A 22,810-nucleotide genomic window follows, 5' to 3' on the forward strand; every position below is an offset into this window, starting at 1 on the left:
TACCAAACAACAATTAAAGGTAACGGTTACTATTTCCATTTCCCCTCCTTATCCAAATCCTTTCCATTCCGTTTACGTCTTCCATACCAAACACCCTCTAAGATACCAAACAACAATTAAAGGTAACGATTATTATTTTCATTTCCCGTCCTTATCCATATCCTTTCCATTCCGTTTACGTTTTCCATACCAAACACCCTCTAAGATACCAAACAACAATTAAAGGTAACAATTATTATTTTCATTTCCCCTCCTTATCCAAATCATTTCCATTCCGTTTACGTTTTCCATACCAAACACCCTCTAAGATACCAAACAACAATTAAAGGTAACGGTTATTATTTTCATTTCCCCTCCTTATCCAAATCCTTTCCATTCCGTTTACGTTTTCCACACCAAACACCCTCTAAGATACCAAACAACAATTAAAGGTAACAGTTATTATTTTCATGAGTTCGTATTGTGTCGGACTCGTCCGACACAATCAGCCCGTCGGACCACTTCACTTCAGTTTCAGGTAGTCTTCATTTTTTTTTCAGGTAGTCTTCATTTTTTTTCAGGTGGTCTTCATTTTTTTTCAGGTAGTCTTCATTTTTTTCAGTTAGTCCATTATTTCTTTCAATTGGCCCATTATTTCTTTCAGTTGGTCCATTTTTTGTTTCAGTTGGTCCATTATTTGTTTCAGTTGGTATACATATTACGAAACGAAGTCCAACTGAAACAAAACAAAGTCCAACTGAAACAAAACAAAGTCCAACTGAAAATGGAAAATAGTCCAACTGAAAATGAAAAATAGTCCAACTGAAAATGGAAAATACCAACTGAAAGAATAAATGTGAAGAAGATGCCAAAGAAGATCTGATTTTTTGGCGTGGCTCTAGTCTTCTTTTCTCCTCTTTGATGTACTGGGTTAGAGTTTTTTCCATGGTATCTGATATGAATGTAGGGATTAGAGTACTGATTGTAATTTTGTAATTGGTAATGTATTGTGAACTATTCTAACCCAGCAATGAGAAGAGATCTTGAAATTATCAAAAAACAGAAAAAGAAGATGCCAAAGAAACCAAACAACAGCAGCTTTTCCGGTGAAGAGATCTTGGTAATTGGAGTTGTTCTTGCCATTAACGTGCGCTTTCATTAAGACAAATTCGCCTGCTCCGAGTTCGCCACCTTTTCCGGTGAAAGTAGTTGCAGAATTTTTGAAGATGGTGAAGATGAATAGGGGAGAGAGAAATAGGGCATTTGCAGAACCTGTGAAATTCAGGAGGAAGTGAAAGTGGAAATTTTTGGGTTTTAAATTTGTTTCAACAAATTCAAAGTACTGGGTTCAGCCCGTCTGACAATATGCATTTGGTCAGATGGTTTGACCCAATACTTTCACATTTCCCCTCCTTATCCAAATCCTTTCCATTCCGTTTACGTTTTCCATATCAAACACCCTCTAAGATACCAAACAACAATTAAAGGTAACGGTTATTATTTTCATTTCCCCTCCTTATCCAAATCCTTTCCATTCCGTTTACGTTTTCCATACCAAACACCCTAGGGAGTAACACCTTACCCATCAAATTAATAAACTCCTAGTCTTCTTCATCTTCTACTACCCAGTATTCTGTATATTCCACCATGAGAGCACCACAATTTCTTCTACAATGTCTTCTCTCTCTTCTCCTCCTTCCCTCCCACTCTCTCTCCTCCCCACCACCCTCCGCCTCCGTCTGCATCATCGGAAGTGGAATCTCCGGCGCATCTGTCGCTCATTTCCTCCGCAAATACTCGCCGGAAAAACCCTCGCCGATCTCTACAATTCGCATATTCGATCGTAACTCCGTCGTCGGAGGTCGTATGGCTACTATCACCATTGCTAACGAAACATTCGAAGCTGGTGCTTCGATTCTCCACCCTAAAAATTACCACACGTCAAATTTCACCGAATTTCTTCACTTGAAGAAGAGATTTTCGAATGATGATGATGATTGTGATTCTTTAGGGGTTTGGGATGGGAATCAGTTCGTGTTGAAGACGTTAAGAAGTTCGAATTGGGGGTTTTCGTTTGTTAATAAGGTTATTTCTTTGGTTAATTCGGTTAAGATTTTTTGGAGGTATGGGTTTTCTTTGCTCAGAATGCAGAATTTTGTTGAGGTATCATACTTTTTTTATCCCTCTCTCTAGATTGAATGAGATGATTTTGATTGTTTTTGCAAATGGAGGTAGATTTATACTTAATTTGAGCTATGCAAGTATAGGAAACGATGTCTTATGACGGTTTGTGTTAGCCGACCCGAATCATGTCAGGACTAAGGCTTTGTTGTTGGTGTTGTTTTTATTCTGTTGCCTGGAAAAATACATGGGATTTATGTGAATGAATGGCCTAGTGAATAGTGATCATTATGTTGAATTTGCCAGCACTATGAAGCTAACGAGAAAACTCGAATTTGGGAGGTGTTATATGCATTTTATGATTTGTATAAGAGGGTAGAAGAAGGGAGATGTGGGGTGAGATTCCCCCTCTGAATCTTTACAATTTTGGAAGGATTTGGATTTGTTCATTTTCCTTCCATCATATCATAGCTAAACAAGGGAAGATGTATTCATCACTCTTCCTACGCTTCCGTTCCATTCAGATCATATGGTTGAAGCCTTTAACGGTTACTAGGTTCATGGTCTATGTGCAGTTTGGGTGACTATTAAGTTAAAACAACTAGAATTGGCATCAATCAAGACAGTTTGTGCTAAGTACCAAAGCAGGTTTTTGTTAATCATTGGTTGAGGGCTTGAGGTTTTGAGCAAGCTAGAATTATTTAGTCTGTTAATGACGGATCGCTTGGGATAGGGATCCTCTTGGATGTTGCGCGGTGTGTCATATGGATAGGTGAAAGCTAAAAATTGGAATGCCATTAAATTTAATTCTAATTTCGGCTAGTCTAATTGTTAGTCTTTTCATGGTGAATATTGCCAATTTTTGTTTATATGGTTTCTTCACTGCTTGATCAACATTTTGTTTTTTGCTACTTCTCAATGAATTTGTTTCTGGGGGTGGTAGTGGTTTTTATGATGAAAATAACAATAGTTGATATAGCTTTTTATTGCAGGCTATGCTAGGTAATTTCCTGAATTACTATGAGGGCTTTGATACAAGGCCTGTCTTTAATGGTGTGGAGGACATGCTCAAATGGTCAGGTTTATATAATCTCACCCGTCGGACATTGGAAGATGAATTACTTGATGCCGGCTTGTCCCCTCTTCTTATAAAAGAGCTTGTCACGGTAACAATCGTTGACAATTTTTCAAATTTAATTTGCTTATGATCTTGGTGTACAATTGCGTCTGGTTACTAAGCATGTGCAATAAGTTTCTTTAATGTTATTTCTGACTATCAATGATTAACCTTTAGTTGATTATATCCAGTTGCTCTTCACCCTATATCAGCTACGTTTTTCTTGTCATTTCATGGTTGATATGTACCAAATTTAGTTTTTGCACTTGATGAAAAATATTGCCAAAAGTTTCTTTATTCCAGTTCAGTAAATCCCCAGCCAGCTTTGCTACTCGACACATCCCCCACTTAATAAGACATTGAACAGGTGTTACCCTTACACATTTGTATGGCTAGGCTAGGGCTGTCTGCATGTAAATGTCCCTCTCCTAAATAGAGGTACTAAGGTAATAGGTAACATCAAAGAAATTATAGTGAAAGAGGGGGAACCAGCCTTTGCTGTTGAAGGGAAGTGGTCAATATTTTTTGGGACAGCCTTGTACAAAGTGACCTTTGAAAGTGAGACTGAGCAATAATGATATAAGAGCTTAGGAAGAATCGAGCTTAACAGTGGTTGATGTAAGTTGAACTTAAACAAACGTACTCATAGGCTCATAGCATCTTTGCAGTTAGGCACAGAGATGCCACTTTAGTGAGTAGGACTGAACTTGGGGCTGATCTATATATTTTGCAGGTTATTACACGGATCAATTATGGTCAAAGTGTCAGCATGAGTGGACTGGCAGGAGCAGTATCTTTAGCAGGTTCAGGTGGTGGGTTATGGGCAATAGAAGGTGGCAATTGGCAATTGGCTGCAGGACTTATTAATAGTTCAGATGTTGATTTGCATCTAAATGAAGAGATACAATCTGTCTCCCACCTCGGAACTCATTATGAGCTTAATTCAACTACAGGAAACAATTATGTTTGCCAAGTCACTGTTTTCGCTACACCACTCGATGAACTAAAAGTTAGATTTGACCCACCAATATCAGTTCCGGAGAGGAAGATGCAGCACACTCACACTACTTTTATCAGGGGCTTGTTGAATCCTGTATGTTTCTCCTTTTGTTAGCTGTCATTATTATTTCACTAAGCTATATTAGAATTTTGTTGGGTTCTTTTTCCCTTTTGTATTCTTCTGTTGGTTTTATTGTCCAATAACTTCATTTGAAGTTTGCTCAATGTTTTCACTTGATGAAGGCATATTTTGGCTTGACAAGAGTTGGGGATATTCCAGACCTGGTTGGCACCCTTGAGAATTCCAACATTCCCTTTTCATGTATATCTGTCCTAAAGAAACACAAGGAAGATATGACATACAAGATGTTTTCACGCAAACCTTTGGATGATGCATTGCTTGATCAAATATTCAGGTAATATCTGATTTACTCATGCTATGCTTATGTTTAGCTGGCTCTCTAATGCTCTAGAACACTGCTATCAAGTTTATGCAACTGCACTGCAAGGACTCCATGTATATATGACTACTAGCATGGCTTCTCGAGTTTTGTAGTGAAAAGACCTAGCTGTTACTTAGGGTTCGGATGGTGCTTCCTTTTATATCAAACTAAATCCAATGCAAGTCTTTGATTCTTCAACCACCATTCCTTATTGGCATAATTAGGTTCCTTACCTGCTCATCACTAAACATATTTGATGGCGATCTTCTCTGTTCTGTTTGAGCTTTTACAAGCACACTGTATGAATCACTTGATGCTATTTGTTTTTTTCCTTCATTATTGTCATCTAATAATTAATTTTGTCGTCGTCAATGCAGCATTAGGAAGGAGACTATTCACATCGATTGGGCCGCATATCCTCACTATGAAGCTCCAGAGGCATTTGCACCCTTTATATTGGATGATACACATTTGTATTATGTTAATGCCTTTGAGAGTGCAGCTAGCGCAATGGAAACGGGTGCAGTTTCCGGTGAGAATATAGCACGTTTAATCTTGTCAAGACTTTATGCTGAAGCATATTCAAAGTCACCTAATGTAAAGAGCGCCACTTGCAGCAGTAGTGATCTACGCTCGGAATTATAGTCTCATGCATATATTTTGGAGGATTACGATGTAATGTACATATGTAGCAGTAGCATTGTACTAATTTGTATATTGCGGGTCAAAATCATGTATCAGAGATGTTATGTTTGAAATTTTTATGTACAAGAGTATAAATAATGGTGGTGGCTACAAAACTGGTCTTTGCTACTGTGGTGTAAGAATAAGCTTCTTGTTTTATTCACAGGTTAGTAAGGAAAAGTGCCTACTCTATGGGAATCTTATGCAGGTTAAGCCACCTAGTTTAACAAGCAAAGATATTCCGAACGGGGAGGGTAAGGAAATTTCTCATCCGAAAGTGTTTTTAGTGAAGTTTGATCCTAAAAACTAGTTTGGCTGGGGCTAAAGCTCAAGTCTATCCCTTGCCATGTTTGCCCATACCCCACCATTTCTTTCTGAATTTTCATTGATATAATAAAGTTAGTACTATATTGTGTAAACTCAAGAATGATGTTAAAAAGGGAACAAATTTTGATAAGTAGATGAAATTTTGGAGAGAACTTCTATGGTGTGACCTTGTTTAAATAGCCTTAATAGCATCTTCCTAACATTGTTAAGTTTCCCATAAAAAAAACATTGTTAATTTTACAGGAGTTGTACTAGTTGAGAGTTGATAATGGTGATTATTTGAGAAAAACACCGCCCAAACACATGTTTATAGACTAGTAGACTACCTCAACTCCTCTAGAGAGTGGTAACCAATTTTGTTTAGAATGGGTTTTTTCCAACTAAAATAGAAGTGTTGAAAAATTCCACTGTTACATGTGAAGTCCACATTTTCCTGCATGCATTTAATGCATGTCAGGTAAATTTTCTTCCGCCGCGCTGAAATCGTTGAATTTATAATTGTGTACAGTAGAAAAATTTTGCTTATAAATACCATCGATTTAAGAAATCAGTTTTACATCAATACAAATACAATACACTGTCTGATATATTTATATAGCTTCTCTCTATTTATATTTCTCACTAACAACAAAAAAATATATAGGGAAATTTTGAAAAATACTGTATAAAGTCACCCTAGTTTGCAAAAAAAAAGAAAATATAATTTTTGAAAAGGATTTATTTCTGGGAACTTGAGTTAGCTTAGCTCCCTGCTTCATCAGACATTCTCTATGTGCAAATTACTTAGTCCATGTGACCATGTCAGTCTCATATTTGAATTAAGTACTACTACTACTCTACTGTACTTGTATGAATATCATCACGGAAAAAGAAGCAGCAAATGATCATACACACGTCCATCCTCCAATTGGCAACATATTATCTCCCAACAGCTGGACTTCCCCAAACATAACCCAAATTCAATGACTATTATTCACTTTATATACACCATTTTCTCAGCAATTTCTCTTCAAACACATGCTCAGATTTTACTCATTTTCTGGGATTTTACACACTAACTATAATTGTCACACTCAACTCTAGATAAATTTGTGGTAATTTCTTCACATTATCTTTGAATTTCCCACTAAATGGCTGCTAAAGAAGAAAAGGGTGATGCTTGTTTATCAACCCAAAGACAGAGATTCTATGTTGAACTTAAACCTGGTGAAACCACCATTGTTTCTTGGAAGAAGTTACTAAGAAAAGCAAAAGAAAAAGATCAGTGCCCTCTTATTTCTTCTTCTGTTACTAAAGTTAAGGGCTTTTCTTCATGTGGACCCACCTCTTCATCTTCTCCTTTGGTGAGTGTTTTTAGAAAATCATCTACAATTTTTTTTTTTTGATATTGTAGGTTTACATGAGTTTTGAATGAATTCATGTGTTCTTTTGTGTTATTTGTCTATCTTACTTTGATATGGGTGTTTTTTTGTTTGATTAATTTCTTAGTTATGGTTTTACAACATTTACAAGGGTTCTGATTAAATTGAAGTGTAAGCATGTGTTATGTATGGGTAGTCTACAATATGCACTCTGCATGTACTTTTATATGATATGGGAGAAACTATTGCAATATGGGTGACTATTCATACTACAATTGGAGACTCTACCTTCAAAATTAATTGATGATTGGGAATTTTATTGATTGGGATTTGATGATTATTTAGTTGTGAGAGAGTGGACCATTAGTTCAGGAGCATGCAATAATACATTTGGTAGAAGGTACAACTTGGTGTACATAGAGCTGTGTACAGTGTACACCCAAGGCCAAATAAGTATGCATCTGATATTTTGATCAAATGAGTATGTAACTGATCTCATCTGTAATGAATTCATACATATTTGATGACAGACATACTGATTTGAAAGATATATACTCATTGATCAGATACATACTCATTTTGAAAGATGCATACTCATTTGATCAAAGACATACTCATTTAGAAAGGCATACTCATTTGAAAAGATGATACACATACTCATTCGATCAGATACATACTCATTTGATCAGATGCATACTCATTTGATCATATGCATACTCATTGGCCTTGGGTGTACACAACTCTATGTACACCTAGGTGGTTGGGCCTATGTTATAAATTGTGATAGATAATAACGTATATTTACATATCATGGCCGAATTATGATTGTGCGGTATATTTGTTAGGTGTGATCAATAAGAGAACCGGATATATCACTCCAAGGAACGGAATCTACGCTTTCCTATTAGTTTAATTTCGCCCCACTAGGATCACCGGGTTACCACGAAATAACTAATGAGATACAATGGAGTTGTAATTCACTTATATGATCAATCAAAGTGAATTCTAAAGGACTTTGTGTTTTGGATTGTGATTTACACTCTATGAAAATTAGCTAGAAATTCAAAGAGCAAGCAAGTGTTTAGAGGAGAGAACACTTAACACCTTTTTTCTATATCTTTCAAAGTGAACTACAATGGCCTATTTATAGCCATCAACCTAGGATGCCATTAGTCACAAAGGAGTGATGAAACACCTAAGAACTCATTAAAATCTTAATTCATTAGCATGTTAATGATTAAACCTCATGTAACATACTACACTTAACCATCAAGATTAATGCTAAATCAATGACTAGTAACATCCCTCATAATCAACTAAGAGCATCCAAGAACACAAGGTATCCAATGTTGTTTCATTGCCTTGTACACTTAAGTCCATTTATGTATAAATGTTCCAACAATATTTGTTCTAGTAGCAATTATGAAGTGTAAACGATTGTAAACGGTTATCATTGATTAAAAAGTGAATTGTATCATAATCAAAATTCATTGGTTGAACAAAGTTGCTTCTTTCATTTTCTCAAGAAAGGAAAGAAAAACCTAGTCTCAGTAAACTTCTCTTTCTCGTAGAACTTTGTGGTCTTTCAGGATTGGTCGTTGTGTGTCACCACCTTGTTATGTGTATTTTCTTGAAATTATTGTGTAAAATTACTTTATTAGCTAGGGTGTCTCTACAATAGAAAAAAAGGGCAAAATATGTAGAAGTTAGCAGATTTGTAAACATTACAAAAGGGGTTCAAACTGAAATTATTATTGAAACAAGCTTATATCCTTTGTCAAAACAAAGAAAAAAAAAGAAACATGCCTATATCTAAGATATTTGGGTCATTGCGAAAGAAAAAAAAACAAGTGGATCCACTTATAAATGTATTGAAACAAGAATGTTTACATAATTTATGATTCTAACAGGTGTATAGATATGTGCAGAAATTTGAGGGGGATTGTGGCGTACCTTGCCTCCTCAAAGACTTCCCCCTTGTTAGGACTAGGTCATCTCTTGAAAATTCTGTATGTTTTTGGCTTGTTGTATCTGGCCAAGTAACAATATTCATGTAAGAATGTTAGATATTCAAAATAGTCCTTCAAGCTCAAGGTTATACAAGAATCTATACTGATATACAACACAGGCTGTTGTCATTGCGAAGACTGATGCAGACACGCAGTCCAGCATATCACTTGATAATTTACCATCATTCAGAAAGAAATGTTCCTAGATGACATGCAAATTTTAATTTGATATTGAATTGTTAATTACCATTTGTGCTATTTATTAGTGATTGTGGCAGCAATATATGACCTTTTGAATCTAATTATGATTTTACTGCCTTAGTTTTAGGTGCACTGCTCTAGCGATGTTTGGGTCTTTGTTCATTCTTGACAATACTGGGATCTTCTGCCATTTTTTTGAAAAAAAATAAAATGATAGTAGCTCCATTGGTGTATAGACTTATAGAGTGGTTTCACTTGTTTTTCCCGACAAAAGTTACATCAATCCATTATGAATTAAGATGTTTTGACAGCCCCAACCTCTTGGCTTTTAAATTACCTTTTCCCCTTCTGTGACTGAAAGAAATAACTGGAGTAAACTAAAAATCGACTAGTTCTATAATTAGGTTTAACAAGGTCGTTGTTATGAACTTATGATGCTATGGTAAGTTTGCCACTTTGCTTGCTTTTTGAGTGTTCCTGGCCTTGACAACAACTGAATCTCAGTTACTCAACATGTGGCCAGAGGTCAATTTTGTGCATGGTAGAAAGGGGGCCTAGTGGTGCGAAATACTAAAGAAAAATTAGATATTAATCCTCCCCTTGGCCACTTGTAGATATAGTTTATCATTAAGTTCTGTTATAATCTGAAAGTAGGACTAAGTTCTTTTATTTCTTTTGATGGAGCTCCAAAACCTATATACTGAATGGCCAAATGACATTTTAAAGTGAATGAGGTTGTACCAATGTATTGGTTACATTTTCTTGTCATGTTCTTGACCAACTTCTTATCTTGATGATCTCTTACTTCATCACTGGTTTATAAAGGTTACTAGCCCTTATTAGCTCTTTAAGTTCTAGAGTTTCTGGTGCCAAGTATTCTAGCTAAGTAGCTAACTATATTAGCTAAGAAATGGAAATGGGAGAAATGGATACATCAATAAATAGGGAAACAAATACATTAAAAAAAGCTGGTGACTATATTCTTTTAGTATGATATATGGGCTTGTCCTGTTCGCTACTTCTAATAAGCAAATCCCATATATCTGAAAAATTAACCATATTCGGTTTATTTGAAGTTTGTGGCCTTTGAAACATATTTTCCTCTGATTTCAGGATGACAATTATGATGGTGGCCAGTATCATGATTCTGTCATTAGGAATAAGAGAGTCAAACATGTGTATGCTCCTTCCTCTTCTCTGTTGTGATCTTTTATGATGCTAAATAGTTGATGGTTTGCAATCTGAAAGAGCTTTTCTTAAAATTTGTCCCGCACAAAGATCCTACTACAATTGGTACCTTTATTCTAATACTGTAAAAAATAGCTGTGCTTACTATGCTATGTAGATGATCATTAAGTGTTGTGTATACAGTTGTAACTAGTACAATAATACATGTCCATCTTTGACTGATTGGATTCCTATAATCGAACTAGTATGTGATCTTCTCTAACATTCAGGATCTTCTAACATCATTACTGCACAAAACCTACATCATGACCTTATTTGGAATATTTTTATGTTCTCAGAAATAGAGCCACACCATCAGGCTACATGCAACCGAGCAAGCGCAGAGGGACAAAAATAGAAGGTGAGAAAAATGATAGTCATTCATCAATAAAGCCAGGGGGACAGCATAACAAAGATAGGAATCTACTCAATGAAACTTTTAGACACTCTAGCTTACCCGCTATGGTAAAAGATGACCGATCTGAAAAGCTGCAGAAAATTACAGTGGATCCTCATTCCCCTGTCTTGGCCTATTCAAAGAAATCTTCAAGTCGTAGTAAATCCAGATGTCCACCTTTGAATGCAGTTGAGGATGCTCCAGTGTTTCCATTAATCACAATGGATGCTCATTCCCCATTAATTACAATGCCTGATATCCTGCAAAGCACTCAGAATATCACTTACAAAAATATCAAAGTAGGAGTTGAAGGTGATACATCTGCTGCTATGCATCAGAATATCGAGGGCCGAAGTCTTCCCGTAAAAGCCAGCTCTACTTCTACATCTGAGGTTCTGTCACATAATAAGGTATCGTCCAAAAGTCGGCATAGTGACAAGAGTTATGGAAGCAGGGAAAACGTTGATACTATGTCGTTGGGCCACAAGTCATCGTTGAAAGATTCAGTAAGTACCAACATTCTAGCTCAATATTTTTTATTTTATTATGGGTTCTTTTTTGTGAGAAACTACCTTATAAAACAATTTTTTTGTGAGAAACCACCTTGTAAAAAATTTGTTGTGAGAAACTACCTTATATGTTTCTTTTGCTGTGAGTTACTACCCTCTAATGAAATCTGGTACCTTGAAGGCTTGAACCATCTTTCTGTCAGTTGACTGCACGTGACTTGCACGTGTTCTTTTATAAGGTAGTTTACCCATTTTCAATCACGGGCTGTCTTAAAAGACTTTACCCTTTGTTCATTTGGGTTATGTCAAAAATACTTGTATCTTAAGTTGGATATCTAACCACATACACATTCCATTGGAGTTCCTTGTGAAGACCAATAGCTGGAAGCAGAGTAGTCCACTAGATTTATATGTTCATTGTTAATCAGTTTCCCTCTTCTTCATCTTTGTGGTCTAACCGGACAACTCGCTTGTGGGTTCTTCTAACAGAGGCACTTTTCTGTGAAGAAACTTCCTGGAGTTTGATGGAAGTCCTTTTCCATTGATATTGAATAATATTTTCTTCTCCGTGCTTTGTAACAAAGCCATCACAAACAGTTGATGGATTTTTCTTTCTGTACTCTCGAGCTTGTTCTTTTTCCTATAATGAGGCGGGTTGTGGTGGGATGGTGGGTGATGGTGATGGTGTTGGTGATGAAGAGGAGAGAAACAAAGAGAGTCTAGTGGTTTACTGTCCGGGCAGCTGACTGTATCACGAAAAGTGAGTGGAGAGACAAGAAGAAAGCTACGTTGTCATGTGAGGAGTAAGGAAAGGGCAAGTAACGGTATCTTTTAGGGTAGTTTTCCCTTTCGTTTTTTTTACAAGTATATTTTGACTGCATTTAGCAACTCCTCACTTTTCCATGTTTGGAACATTATGTGCAACAATCCCTCCATCTTTCGTTGCTTGGAAAATTTGTTGTCCTTTCTTTTTGTCTGATTTGAGGATAGCGAGAAAGCATGTTGTGTTATGTTGGCATGAGTTTGATATTTAAAACTCAGTACAACTTTTATACTAGCTTATTTGTACCAGGGTGTGAAATTCAACCTTAAACGTATGTAATTTCTTCCATGAGTTCGGGGCAATATGAAGGATTGATCATTGATCTACTTGCTAACTATACGAGGTTACTGATGATATAGATCTTGACTTTGGGACTATATGCACTTCATATTCTGGAGATTTTTGGAGTAATGAATATAGATTGGATACCTCAAAATTTGCAATCAAGGGTGGGATGGGTGGGGGCTCTCCAAGTCAGAAAAATACATAAAGTTCAGTATGTTTTAAACACCGTACTGTATTTTACACACATCAAGGTTGAAGAAGGAGAAGTTTAGTTCCTTTACAGAATCTTCTGAAACATGGGTGCTCAAGGTTAAGAGGGTTATTGCGTCAGCATCTCAAGTTCTATGATGCTTCATTTTCCAATATTATCAGCGTTACTCCAAAGTCCTAGCTATCTCACGTAGTCATATGCGTTCATATCCTAATTGAGTAAAATCCATGTGTTAGTCCTTTTTTGGTTATCTATTAGCTTCTGCCGTTTTCTTTGTGTTAAAACAGTTCAGTTGCTGAAGGGACCTTTGAGCTGGTACGTGCCTGCTAGATCTAAACTTGAGTCCCTCTATCAGTTATCAGGAATTTGGCATCCTTTGGCTCCCCATCCATCCATCTCTTTTTTTCATTTCCTCCTTCAAATTTCTCCATCCACGCTAAAGGAAAGAAACTAGTTGCTCATAAGTCGTAAGGAAAGACTGAAGCAGCTACTGGTACGTAGCATTTGTTGTGGATATGGAGCATGGATGAAAATTCCTGCACAAGTCACTTTTTTTTTCAGGAAAGTCCAAAGTTTTGGTGTACATCAACAATAACAATAGCAATAACATTGCTAAAGCCTTAATCCCAAAAGATGGTTGGCTGTATGAACAAGATGGGGTCGAGACAAGTCCTCTTCTTCTGTACACTTTATCTAGTATTATATGCTTCCGCATACCCATTTTTTTGATGTCCTTTTAACTCCTTTTACCGGAGTCATCTTTGGTCTCTCATGGCTTCAATTTAGATTACATTACTAAATCAAACATCTCTCGAAAGTCCAAACAAAGTTGAAATTCTTGTCAAGAATTCGCCAGTTGCCTTTTGTATCAAGGGTTGATGGAAATTGCCACTTTGCTATATAATTAATCTCGTTTTCAGGTTCCAAATGTGGTGAAAATTATTCAGAGAAATCCTGATCAAATTCCTTGCGCAAAGAGGAAATTTATCCACTCAAGCAACAACTGTAATCCCATCCCTTCTCTTCCCAGCAAGAAAACTCCTAAGAAAGCAGCAATAGAGCAGAAGCCGAAGCAGTTGGTCCTGGAGAAACCGATTGTGAAAGTGAGATTCCTTTTGAAGCAGGAGCATGAAACTCTCAAATCTAACGAGCAACCTGCCAAACACACGTTAAACCAGCCAAGATATGCTGCTCCTCAGACGTGCAGTGCAAACAACTGATCTGATAAGCTCATCCTGTGAAAAAGTGAATATGTACGCGGTATGTTTAGTAGCTTTCTTCGTGATCGCTTAGGCAAATGTTATCCTGCATGGCAACAGCGTGCGTAAATTAGGTCTGTATCACCCTCTTTTTGGTTTTAACTAGCGCCTAGCGGCAGGGTTGTGCACCAGCTCTAACGCCCTTACAGTTGTCCTTGCTGGGAAATTTTGGTTTGTCCAAGCGTGCAGTTTCTGCAAGATTGTAACAGTGATCAGTGATGGTAAAATTACTATTAGTTATAGTATTTGGTTGGTGATTTGTATCTTAAATTCGTATCCACAATCTCAGATGCAAGCATATGTTTGAATAATTCTGATGTGGATAACAATGCATTACTAATTAGTATTCAGAAATCTAGAAAGAAAAATAATCATGGAAGAGTGGAAAAAAGTATAAAGGGAGCTGGAGTAGAGAATAGGGAATGAAGTTGATATTCTACCATAAATGTTGAATAGCTAATCACACTTGATGTCTATTACTCCGCAAATTCATAGGTGTTCTTGGAAGTACCTAAAATTATGGGTTCCCATGCATTTTTTTTATTTCACATTTGTCACATATTTTACTCAAATGAGCAAAATGTACGATAGAAGAGCACCTAGTTTTTGGTGCTCCTGGATTAGGCGGAATATTCACATTATGCAGAATATCTTTCAATAGTGATATACAAGTCGATATAACATAGAAAGGCAGGGTGTCCATATGTATACGTGTGTGATGAACCAAATTCTCATTGAATTGGATTTTTCCATTAGAAGGGGCTCATACATGTTTTGCAGTACCCCTATAAATACTCCGTCTGTATGAAAAGTTCTTAATGTTAGGAAGCTTTGCTAGAAGTCTAGTGGTTTTGAAGTATAGACAAATTGTAATTGTAAGGCCTAGTAACTAGAGCAATATATAAATAAAAAAACTACTACTCCCTACCTAAAATTTGAAGTTTGAAACTATCACTCCATTTGTTAAGGTTAAAGTTTGAAAATTTTCTTTTACGACACAAATACGACAAATTATTATTTTGTAATCTCAAATGTACATTTTGAAAGAAATTAGCCACAAATGTTGATTTAAAAGAAATAGAGTAAGAAGAAAAGGGTTAGTATGGAGAAACTGAAATTTAGTTTGTCCAAAGCCAACCTTGTCTACGAGGCTCATTAAGATTAGCCTTATCATGTGTTTTCCACATGGTTATAGAATTGAAAGTGACTATTTCCATACCCATAGACCATAGTCATCTCAACCAGAAGAGTTCCTTCTCCAAGTAACTTATAATTTTTTTTTTAATGTAAATAAATGACTAGGTGCATTGATATAGATGTGATTCAATATTAGATTTTGAGTTTCACCTCCATAAGACTTTACCAATTGAAATAATTATATCCATACGTATATTTGATTTAATCAGTTATATATGATTTTTTTTTAATTTTCCTCCTCCCTCTCTTTTGTCCCTTTTCTTTGAGCCAATTCGACCTTTACAAATATCAATTCGACCTTTTAATTTGATTCTTTTTTATCTCTTACTATATATTTTTCAAGTTTTAAGAAGACTTTTCTATTTAAAAGGAAATAACTCGGCTATTAAGTACTAAGAATTGTACAATATGTTACTCCATTTGACTATAAGTCATTTACTAGCATTTTAAAATTTCATTCAAAAAGTTTATTTATCATATAAAAATGTACTCCCTATTTATAAAATTTAGTGCATTCTTCTATTAGCTATCTACAATTAGCATGGATACTAATTTTTTAGGCAAATTTATCCACTTACCTCAATTAAACCTCTTTTTGTGATATAACACCGTACCTTTTTTTTAATAGATAAGGAAAAAAGCATTAGAAGATCCTCCGTTCGAGGGAAACACCTAATGCGTCTGTTACAACAATTCTAGAAAGAGCTAGAGCATTACAAAGATCAATAGTAAAAGATGAATCTACAAGATGCTCCGCATTGGTAATCCAATCGACCGCTTTGTTTTTGCTTCACGGTACACAAGTGAAATCTGCCAGGAGTTGAATTGACGAAGGAGAAGTTGTATGTCTTCGATAAGTACTTGAATTTGTCATAGAGCATTCCAGATACCTTTTATCGCGTTAATAACTACGAGGTTGTCGCCTTCAATTAGGAGATTGGTGACATTAAGCTGTAATGCAAAGACGATGCCTCAAGAAGTGCAGTGGCTTCAGCTACAAAGACGGGAGCCGAGCCAAGGTTGTAAGCATTAGCGTGGAGGCCTTCACCCAAATGGCACCTTAGAGTACAATCAATGGTGGTCCTATAGTTTGTGGTCACTATTTTATTACTTTATGACTCTTCCATCTTTCCCACCATATGTTCTGACTCTTCCATCTACCCACCATATGTTCTCACTCCTCCAATTCCTTCTTTGCTCCTCTTTTTCTTGGTCCATCATGAAGAGCTGGACATCGTTTTTTGGCCAAATTTTTTCTCTCTCCTAATAAACTAATATTATTTTTGTGAAAGTATTGGATCAGACCGTCTGACCAAATACTTACTGTCAGACGGGCTGATCCAGTGACCTCAAAACACCGTCTCCTTTGGCCCTTCACAAAGCTCAATCATCACCATTTTCCCAACACTTTTCACCTCCCCAAACCCCTAACTTTCCCACATTCTCTCTCCTCCATAACAACCCAAAAAAATGGGACTCAAAAAATGTAGCAAAAAACCCACCCTCACCGACGCCAGAGACTCGCCGCTTGGTACAGTGTTCAGCTCTTTTCTGCCATGGTGGTGCGTAAACCAGCACACCTCTTCTTAGACGAGATTGGTGTTGAGTATGACGAGCAAGACAACTACGTTGTAATCAAACATGCTGCTCTTTTCACCTCAACCATCATGTCTTCATTCTTAATTTCACTTGAATGTAGCACATTATATATAACGAGCAAGACAACTACGTGAGTATGGCTGAAGACTTGATTGTGAAGGAAGGGCGTTTAGCTAGGGTGGTGACAAATTGGGCTCTTCATGAAATTCTTAATTTCAGTCTTCATTCTTTTCCTATTTTTCATTTTCAGTTGGACTTTGTTTTGTTTCAGTTGGACTTTGTTTTGTTTCAGTTGGACTTTGTTTTGTTTTAGTTGGACTTGTTTTGTTTCAGTTGGACTTTGTTTTGTTTCAGTTGGACTTTGTTTTGTTTCAGTTGGACTTTGTTTTCTTTCAGTTATACTTTGTTTTGTTTCAGTTGGACTTTGTTTTGTTTCAGTTGGACTTTGTTTCGTAATATGTATACCAACTGAAACAAATAATGGACCAACTGAAACAAAATGAAGACTACCTGAAAAAAAAATAAAGACTAACTGAAACCCAAGTAAGTCTAACTGAAGCAGAAGAACCAACTGAAAAAAATGAAGACTACCTGGAAAAAAAATGAAGACTACCTGAAAAAAAATAAAGACCAACTGAAACCCAAGTAAGTCTAACTGAAGCAGAAGAACCAACTGAAAAAAAATGAAGACTACCTGAAAAAAAATGAAGACTACCTGAAACAAAAATGAAGACTACCTGAAAAAAATAAAGACCAACTGAAACTCAAGTAAGTCTAACTGAAGCACAAGTGCTTCTAACTGAAGTCGTCCGACGAGAATATTATTTGTTATTTTTATACTCTCTTCATAACCCACAAGGTAACTAGAAGTAGTTTTTACTACTTCCGGTCTTTATTAGTTTATCTGTATTCATTTTTTTGATATGTTCCTTATTATTTTACCTATTTTTTTCTTGGAACGTGATCGCTAACTTTTCATCACACTTACTCACTCATACATTCATTTTAACATAAAATAATAGTTTATCTTTTATTTTATGTTCTACAATATTATTTCTCCTGTAAAATAAATAGGTAAACTAATAAAGATGGATAAACTAATTTTTTGTAAGACTTTTTTTTGAGGGGTACTTTGTAAGAGAAGGAAGAAATGAAAGTGAAAAAACAGCCCATATATATCTAGGAATGCCAAAATTCGAAATGTTTTTGAACAAATTCAAACCTCTCTTCTCACCGCTAAAATTTCCACAAACACTCTCTTCGTCTTCCAAAACCTCTCAACTTTCTCTCTTCATCCTCAACAAATCAACAATGTCTGCAAAATCGAAGAGAAAAGACGACGCTTCCGACGCCGATTCCGACGGAAACGCTCCTCCTAAGAAGTCCGCTAAACACAACGATGAAGATGGCATCCTCGTTTGCGAGGTTTATTCTTTTCACTTTTCTCTCTCCTACGACTAAATTCAACTTGTTTTCTACTGTTTTTGACTTTTTATCTTTTCTTTGTTTGATTTTTGAATGTGAAAACCCTAGCTTTCGAAGTCTCGGAGGGTAACTGTGAGGAGTTGGCAAGGAAAAGTAGTTGTTGATATTCGTGAGTTTTACACTAAGGATGGCAAGGAATTGCCTGGTCGCAAAGGTTGTTTTTCTTCTAATTTTTGTATTGTTTTACTAAGAATTGTTTGTTTTATTCTAAGATTTGTGATTATTATGGTGAATTTTGAGTGTTAATTGATTTAGGGCATTTTGAAGAATTTGTTGTTACAATTAAGTTTATCTTTGCTTTTGAAGGAATCGTGAACAGAATTATTATAATTTATGAATAATTGTTTATCTTGGGGTTGTTTTAGTTATTTTCCTTGAATATGGGATTTTTTTGGGGCTGGGATTGGTAAATTCTGTGTATTTAAGTGACTTAGGTTGATGCAGGGAATTATTTCAAATTGGAGAGGTTTTTATTCATGCATTTTTGGTCTATGATTTAATTATTGAATTGTTAGTTTAACAGGATAGTTTGGACTTTCATTGGTATTTGGTTTTCAGTAGGTATTGCCTCCGTATTGGTGAGCCATAGACTCTTGCTTCTTGTGTATGAGATAATAGTTGCGATATGGCATGTAATAGGGTTTGCCATGAAGTTCAGGAGTGTGAGGAGAAGCAAAGAGGTGAAGATTGAGAAAAATAAACAGAGGGTGAAATAATGGCAAGAAGAGTAATACAAATGGAGACACAATTTAACGTGGCAATAGAGGCAAAGAAACCAATGAACGACGAGCACCTGAAAATCCACTCTATAAAAATAGGAGAATATAAGACCCTTAATTATAAGGGATGGATGATACAATTATAACTCTCATTATTTAGTAATGAACTCGCGAAGGAGTAATTAAATGGAATAGTGGAATAGGGAGATTGTGTGTAATACAAGGAGGGCTTATATTAAGGAAGGTTAGTGATAGAATGTATGTCTTCTTGGATATGTTGTGGATTGATGGATCATGCACAATGGAAGCACGTCTTTATAATCATAATTGAAGTAGGGAGGGAAAGTGAGTCGGAAAATGAAGTTTACCGAAGTGTAAGAAATACATGCTTGCTGACATGAACAATGTAGCAGTCTCATGTTTTTGCTTATCATGGCTCTAATGTGAAGGTCCTAGATTAATCATAAAAAGTTTATCTTTATATATCCAAATTTTATCGGCGATTGATGCGTACCACCATAATAATGTTGCTAATTGCCACAATGAGTGGAGGGAAGTTGAGCACTTGAGCCACATAAACCCAACAGTTCTTACTATTATTGCCACAGTAAGGTAGACTAGGAATGTATGGTGGATATATGACTACTTACCACCCATGTCATGTGTTAAGTGACCAAGTGGATGAAGAGGGTAAAAGATAAAGTTGCAGAAGAAAAACATTATTGTGATTTTTGTTTGCTTGTTTCGTTTCTGGAATAATAGCAAACCCCTGTTTGTACAATAACTTGCCAAAGATATGATAAAAATGGAATGGTTTTATAGGGGTGTTTCTACTTTATCCTTCAGTAGATTAATCAGTGGTAATTGGTAAATCTTGAAGTATTGCCGAAGCAATTTTTTTCTTGTTTCATCGTTGGCTGATAGTTACCGTAAACTCTTTTACCTTAGACGACCCTTACTCAATAGGAAAGATCCTTCACAGATAGAAATCATCCAGGTTCCGCTAGAATTAGGCTTTTTTTTGGGGAGTTAATTGGTGCTTTGGCTGGTGGTCCCTGGTTTCCCTTGGGTTAAGCTGTTCCGACAGCAGATTATTTTACCATTGCATGGATTTCAGTTGTAGCCTTTTTTGGTTGACAGTTGACACTATATCCTTGGCATCTGAGTTTTTAGAGGGAAACATTGTTTATGTGGAGATGTTGTCCAATATGATTAATCAATTACTGGAATGTGAACCGTTTGGTTGTGTATTGGGGTTAAAGGAGGGCTAAGGAGGAACAATGGGTGGTGGACTCTCTTCCGCTTGTGTCATACCATATGTAATTATGCAATAAATGAAGAGGTTGGAGTGAAGTTGCTAGTTTGACAGGCTGAGACTTGTTGTATCTAAGTTATCTGCACTACAAGAAACTTTGCTCTGAATACAACTATAGTTATCCGTTTCTGAGATTTTTGTGCATGTGCGAACTGTGGCATATTCAAGGAGGATTCAGTGGGTTCAACTGAACTTCCAAGATCTGGATCTTTTTTAGCAAACCAGTGGATCTTTTTTAAAAAAAGTTCTGATTTTTTTATCTGGAATTCTGTTTTTGTAAAAAAGTTCTTATTTCCTACTCAAATGTTTTAAGTGTAAACTACAAAATGCAAATCTTGAAACTTACAATAGTAAAATTAGTCCTAAACAAATCGGCAATTTTTTTTGAATCGTCTAAAAAATCCTTCATTTTCTTTCCTCCCACTCTTCTTATCTGCTCCCATGTTCCAAGCTCTAGAAAAGTAAATTGAATCGATGCTGGAAATGCGAAATTAAACTATTATAGATAGAAAATTGGAATGGATGAATATGAATGTAGAGAGATGGACTTTCCCTTCTAATTGAGGGTTAGCACAAACTCTAAAGGATTGGAGGGTTAGGTTTACAAACTTCTTTTTTATGTTCTCTTTTTTTTTTTCTCCATCCCTTTCTTAATTGTGGGGATAGAGGAAGAAGTTCTCTAGGAATATAAATTTGCATTTAGCACCACTTTTAACTCTTGGTGATTTTTATATGAATATTTACAAGATAATTTTGTCAAAGAAACAGACCCAGGACCAACTTTTATAGATAACACTGTCCTTTGTGGACTATACAAACGAAAAGATGTACCTCCATTATTACATGTTAAAATTTATGGGAGTACTCAAGACCTAGTTTTACTGAGTCATTGCTCTATACTCTTGTTACATATGGCATGCTACTAATCTGTAGTCATTGCTCTATACTCTTGTTACGTATGGCGTTTTACTGATCTGTAGTCATTGCTCATTTCAGGTATTTCACTCACCATGGATCAGGTATATGTTTTGGCCAATTGGAATCTTTTTGTTTGTTTGTTATGTTCCATTTGTTGATGGGGAATCCACATGATCTTGAGTTTCTATTTTTTCTCTGGCTGTAGTGGAAGATACTCCGTGATCATGCTGAGGATATTGACCAGGCTGTTGCTGAGAACTAGTACGTTGGCGTACAACAGTATTTTGTCGATATAGTTGATGGATGTTAGATTCGGGGCTGTCATATTTTGCTAGCTAGGCTCGGTATAGCTATTAGTAGTACTCTTAGCTAATATTCGGTATGTATGTATGTTTGAAAAAAGCGATGCTGTCTCGCGACTGCGTGTAGTCTACCTGTTTATGAATTATGGATGGCTACAAATTGCTGTGCTGAATTGGTACTGTGGTAGTCTATATGTGGTTTGCTTATATCTAGCTTGCAATTTACTAATTTAGAAATATTTGATGCTTAAATATGGCTTGGAATGGATTTTTGAGTTATGACGGACTTAGTTTCTGGGGAGCTTGTGAAATGTATCTACAATATTGTCTTAAATGTCGGTATATCACCAAGGACTGGGGGTGGGTGAAATTGAGAATATCACATTGAATTTTGTTCTCTTTCGCATTTTTCTTGGGTACGTAGTCCTTGAAGGAAATGTTATAATGTTATATTTCTTGTGCTTCCGCTTTTAGATGGGGTTTTGCTAAATAACGTTTTAAGATTATCTACTAACGTTCTAAATACAGTGTTTATATACCGTATATTATATGTGTACCTTAATTTCTTTTCTCTTTCTCTTCCCCTTTCCCTACCACAAGCAGCAGCAGCACCACCAACTGTGCCACCGCCACCACAACATTAAATAACACCGCAATAACCACCATACCATCAGTTCTGATTTTTTTTTTAAAAAAAAACGGTGAGGCGTCCACAATGGAAGCCCCACCATAGGCACAAGCATCCATGGTATGATAAAGTTTCGGTCCGGACCAAACCAGTTTCATAAGAGAAACAATTGTTATTATTCAGTATTTAAATAAAGACTATGCAATTTATAATTTTTGCCATTTTATCATTCCATTAAACAATTATCATGCATGTATTTAAATATTTTCTCCATTGGAATAAAACAAAAAAGAGTGAGAAACAATTCATATTGTAAATAAGATAAAGTAATTTAGCATTACTTTAATATTGATTAACTTACCAGTATCATGAATTTTATTATTAAGCATGTCGAAGAGAGCTTTTTCACGAATTTCTTAAAGTACTTATTCACCGTCCAATTTGAAATTCTGGAGCCGTATGTGTACTTTCCATGCGTACTCGAAGTAGGCATCTAGATTAGAAATATTGTTAAGATTCGACAATTTAAGGAGTTTCTTACCTGTAAGATTAATTGATATTTAGTGTGATACAAAACTAATAAACTGATAATATAGATGAACAAACCCTCTTTTTCAGGTGTAAAAACATAAAATATTATTTAGTATACAACCTTGAATAAGAAATTAACATATATTTAAAAATATTCTTTTTTA

At 35.9% G+C, this 22,810-nt stretch overlaps 3 protein-coding genes across 3 annotated transcripts; all 3 read left to right on the forward strand.

Moving 5' to 3' along the window:
• The first annotated feature begins 1,572 nt into the window (after positions 1-1,572).
• On the forward strand, positions 1,573-5,504 carry LOC104890578 (farnesylcysteine lyase). The gene is made up of 5 exons (XM_010676117.4): positions 1,573-2,142; positions 3,093-3,266; positions 3,951-4,310; positions 4,460-4,632; positions 5,037-5,504. The coding sequence occupies exons 1-5, from the start codon at positions 1,627-1,629 to the stop codon at positions 5,302-5,304; spliced, it is 1,491 nt and encodes a 496-aa protein (XP_010674419.2). The 5' UTR covers positions 1,573-1,626; the 3' UTR covers positions 5,305-5,504.
• Positions 5,505-6,458: 954 nt separating this feature from the next.
• On the forward strand, positions 6,459-14,263 carry LOC104890577 (ubinuclein-1). The gene is made up of 4 exons (XM_010676116.4): positions 6,459-7,013; positions 10,355-10,419; positions 10,768-11,371; positions 13,614-14,263. Exons 1-4 carry the CDS (start codon positions 6,801-6,803, stop codon positions 13,911-13,913), a joined length of 1,182 nt encoding a protein of 393 aa, XP_010674418.2. The 5' UTR covers positions 6,459-6,800; the 3' UTR covers positions 13,914-14,263.
• A 3,647-nt stretch (positions 14,264-17,910) lies between these two features.
• Positions 17,911-21,739, forward strand: LOC104890576 (RNA polymerase II transcriptional coactivator KIWI). Its single transcript, XM_010676115.4, has 4 exons — positions 17,911-18,173; positions 18,282-18,387; positions 21,264-21,286; positions 21,391-21,739. The coding sequence occupies exons 1-4, from the start codon at positions 17,934-17,936 to the stop codon at positions 21,445-21,447; spliced, it is 426 nt and encodes a 141-aa protein (XP_010674417.1). The 5' UTR covers positions 17,911-17,933; the 3' UTR covers positions 21,448-21,739.
• The last annotated feature ends 1,071 nt before the right edge of the window (positions 21,740-22,810 follow it).

Source organism: Beta vulgaris, chromosome 4 (genome assembly GCF_026745355.1).
Source record: "Beta vulgaris subsp. vulgaris cultivar EL10 chromosome 4, EL10.2, whole genome shotgun sequence".
Classification (NCBI taxonomy): Eukaryota; Viridiplantae; Streptophyta; class Magnoliopsida; order Caryophyllales; family Amaranthaceae; genus Beta; species Beta vulgaris.

Excerpts from the sequence above, each read along its gene's own strand:
- LOC104890578 (XM_010676117.4), top strand. The coding sequence starts at position 1,627 with ATGAGAGCACCACAATTTCTTCTACAATGTCTTCTCTCTCTTCTCCTC. Across the intron at positions 2,143-3,092 it reads GAATGCAGAATTTTGTTGAG|GCTATGCTAGGTAATTTCCT; the intron begins GTATCATACTTT and ends TTTTTATTGCAG. Across the intron at positions 4,311-4,459 it reads TCAGGGGCTTGTTGAATCCT|GCATATTTTGGCTTGACAAG; the intron begins GTATGTTTCTCC and ends CACTTGATGAAG.
- LOC104890577 (XM_010676116.4), top strand. The coding sequence starts at position 6,801 with ATGGCTGCTAAAGAAGAAAAGGGTGATGCTTGTTTATCAACCCAAAGA. Across the intron at positions 7,014-10,354 it reads CCTCTTCATCTTCTCCTTTG|GATGACAATTATGATGGTGG; the intron begins GTGAGTGTTTTT and ends CTCTGATTTCAG. Across the intron at positions 10,420-10,767 it reads AATAAGAGAGTCAAACATGT|AAATAGAGCCACACCATCAG; the intron begins GTATGCTCCTTC and ends TTATGTTCTCAG.
- LOC104890576 (XM_010676115.4), top strand. The coding sequence starts at position 17,934 with ATGCCAAAATTCGAAATGTTTTTGAACAAATTCAAACCTCTCTTCTCA. Across the intron at positions 18,174-18,281 it reads ATGGCATCCTCGTTTGCGAG|CTTTCGAAGTCTCGGAGGGT; the intron begins GTTTATTCTTTT and ends TGAAAACCCTAG. Across the intron at positions 21,287-21,390 it reads TTTCACTCACCATGGATCAG|TGGAAGATACTCCGTGATCA; the intron begins GTATATGTTTTG and ends CTCTGGCTGTAG.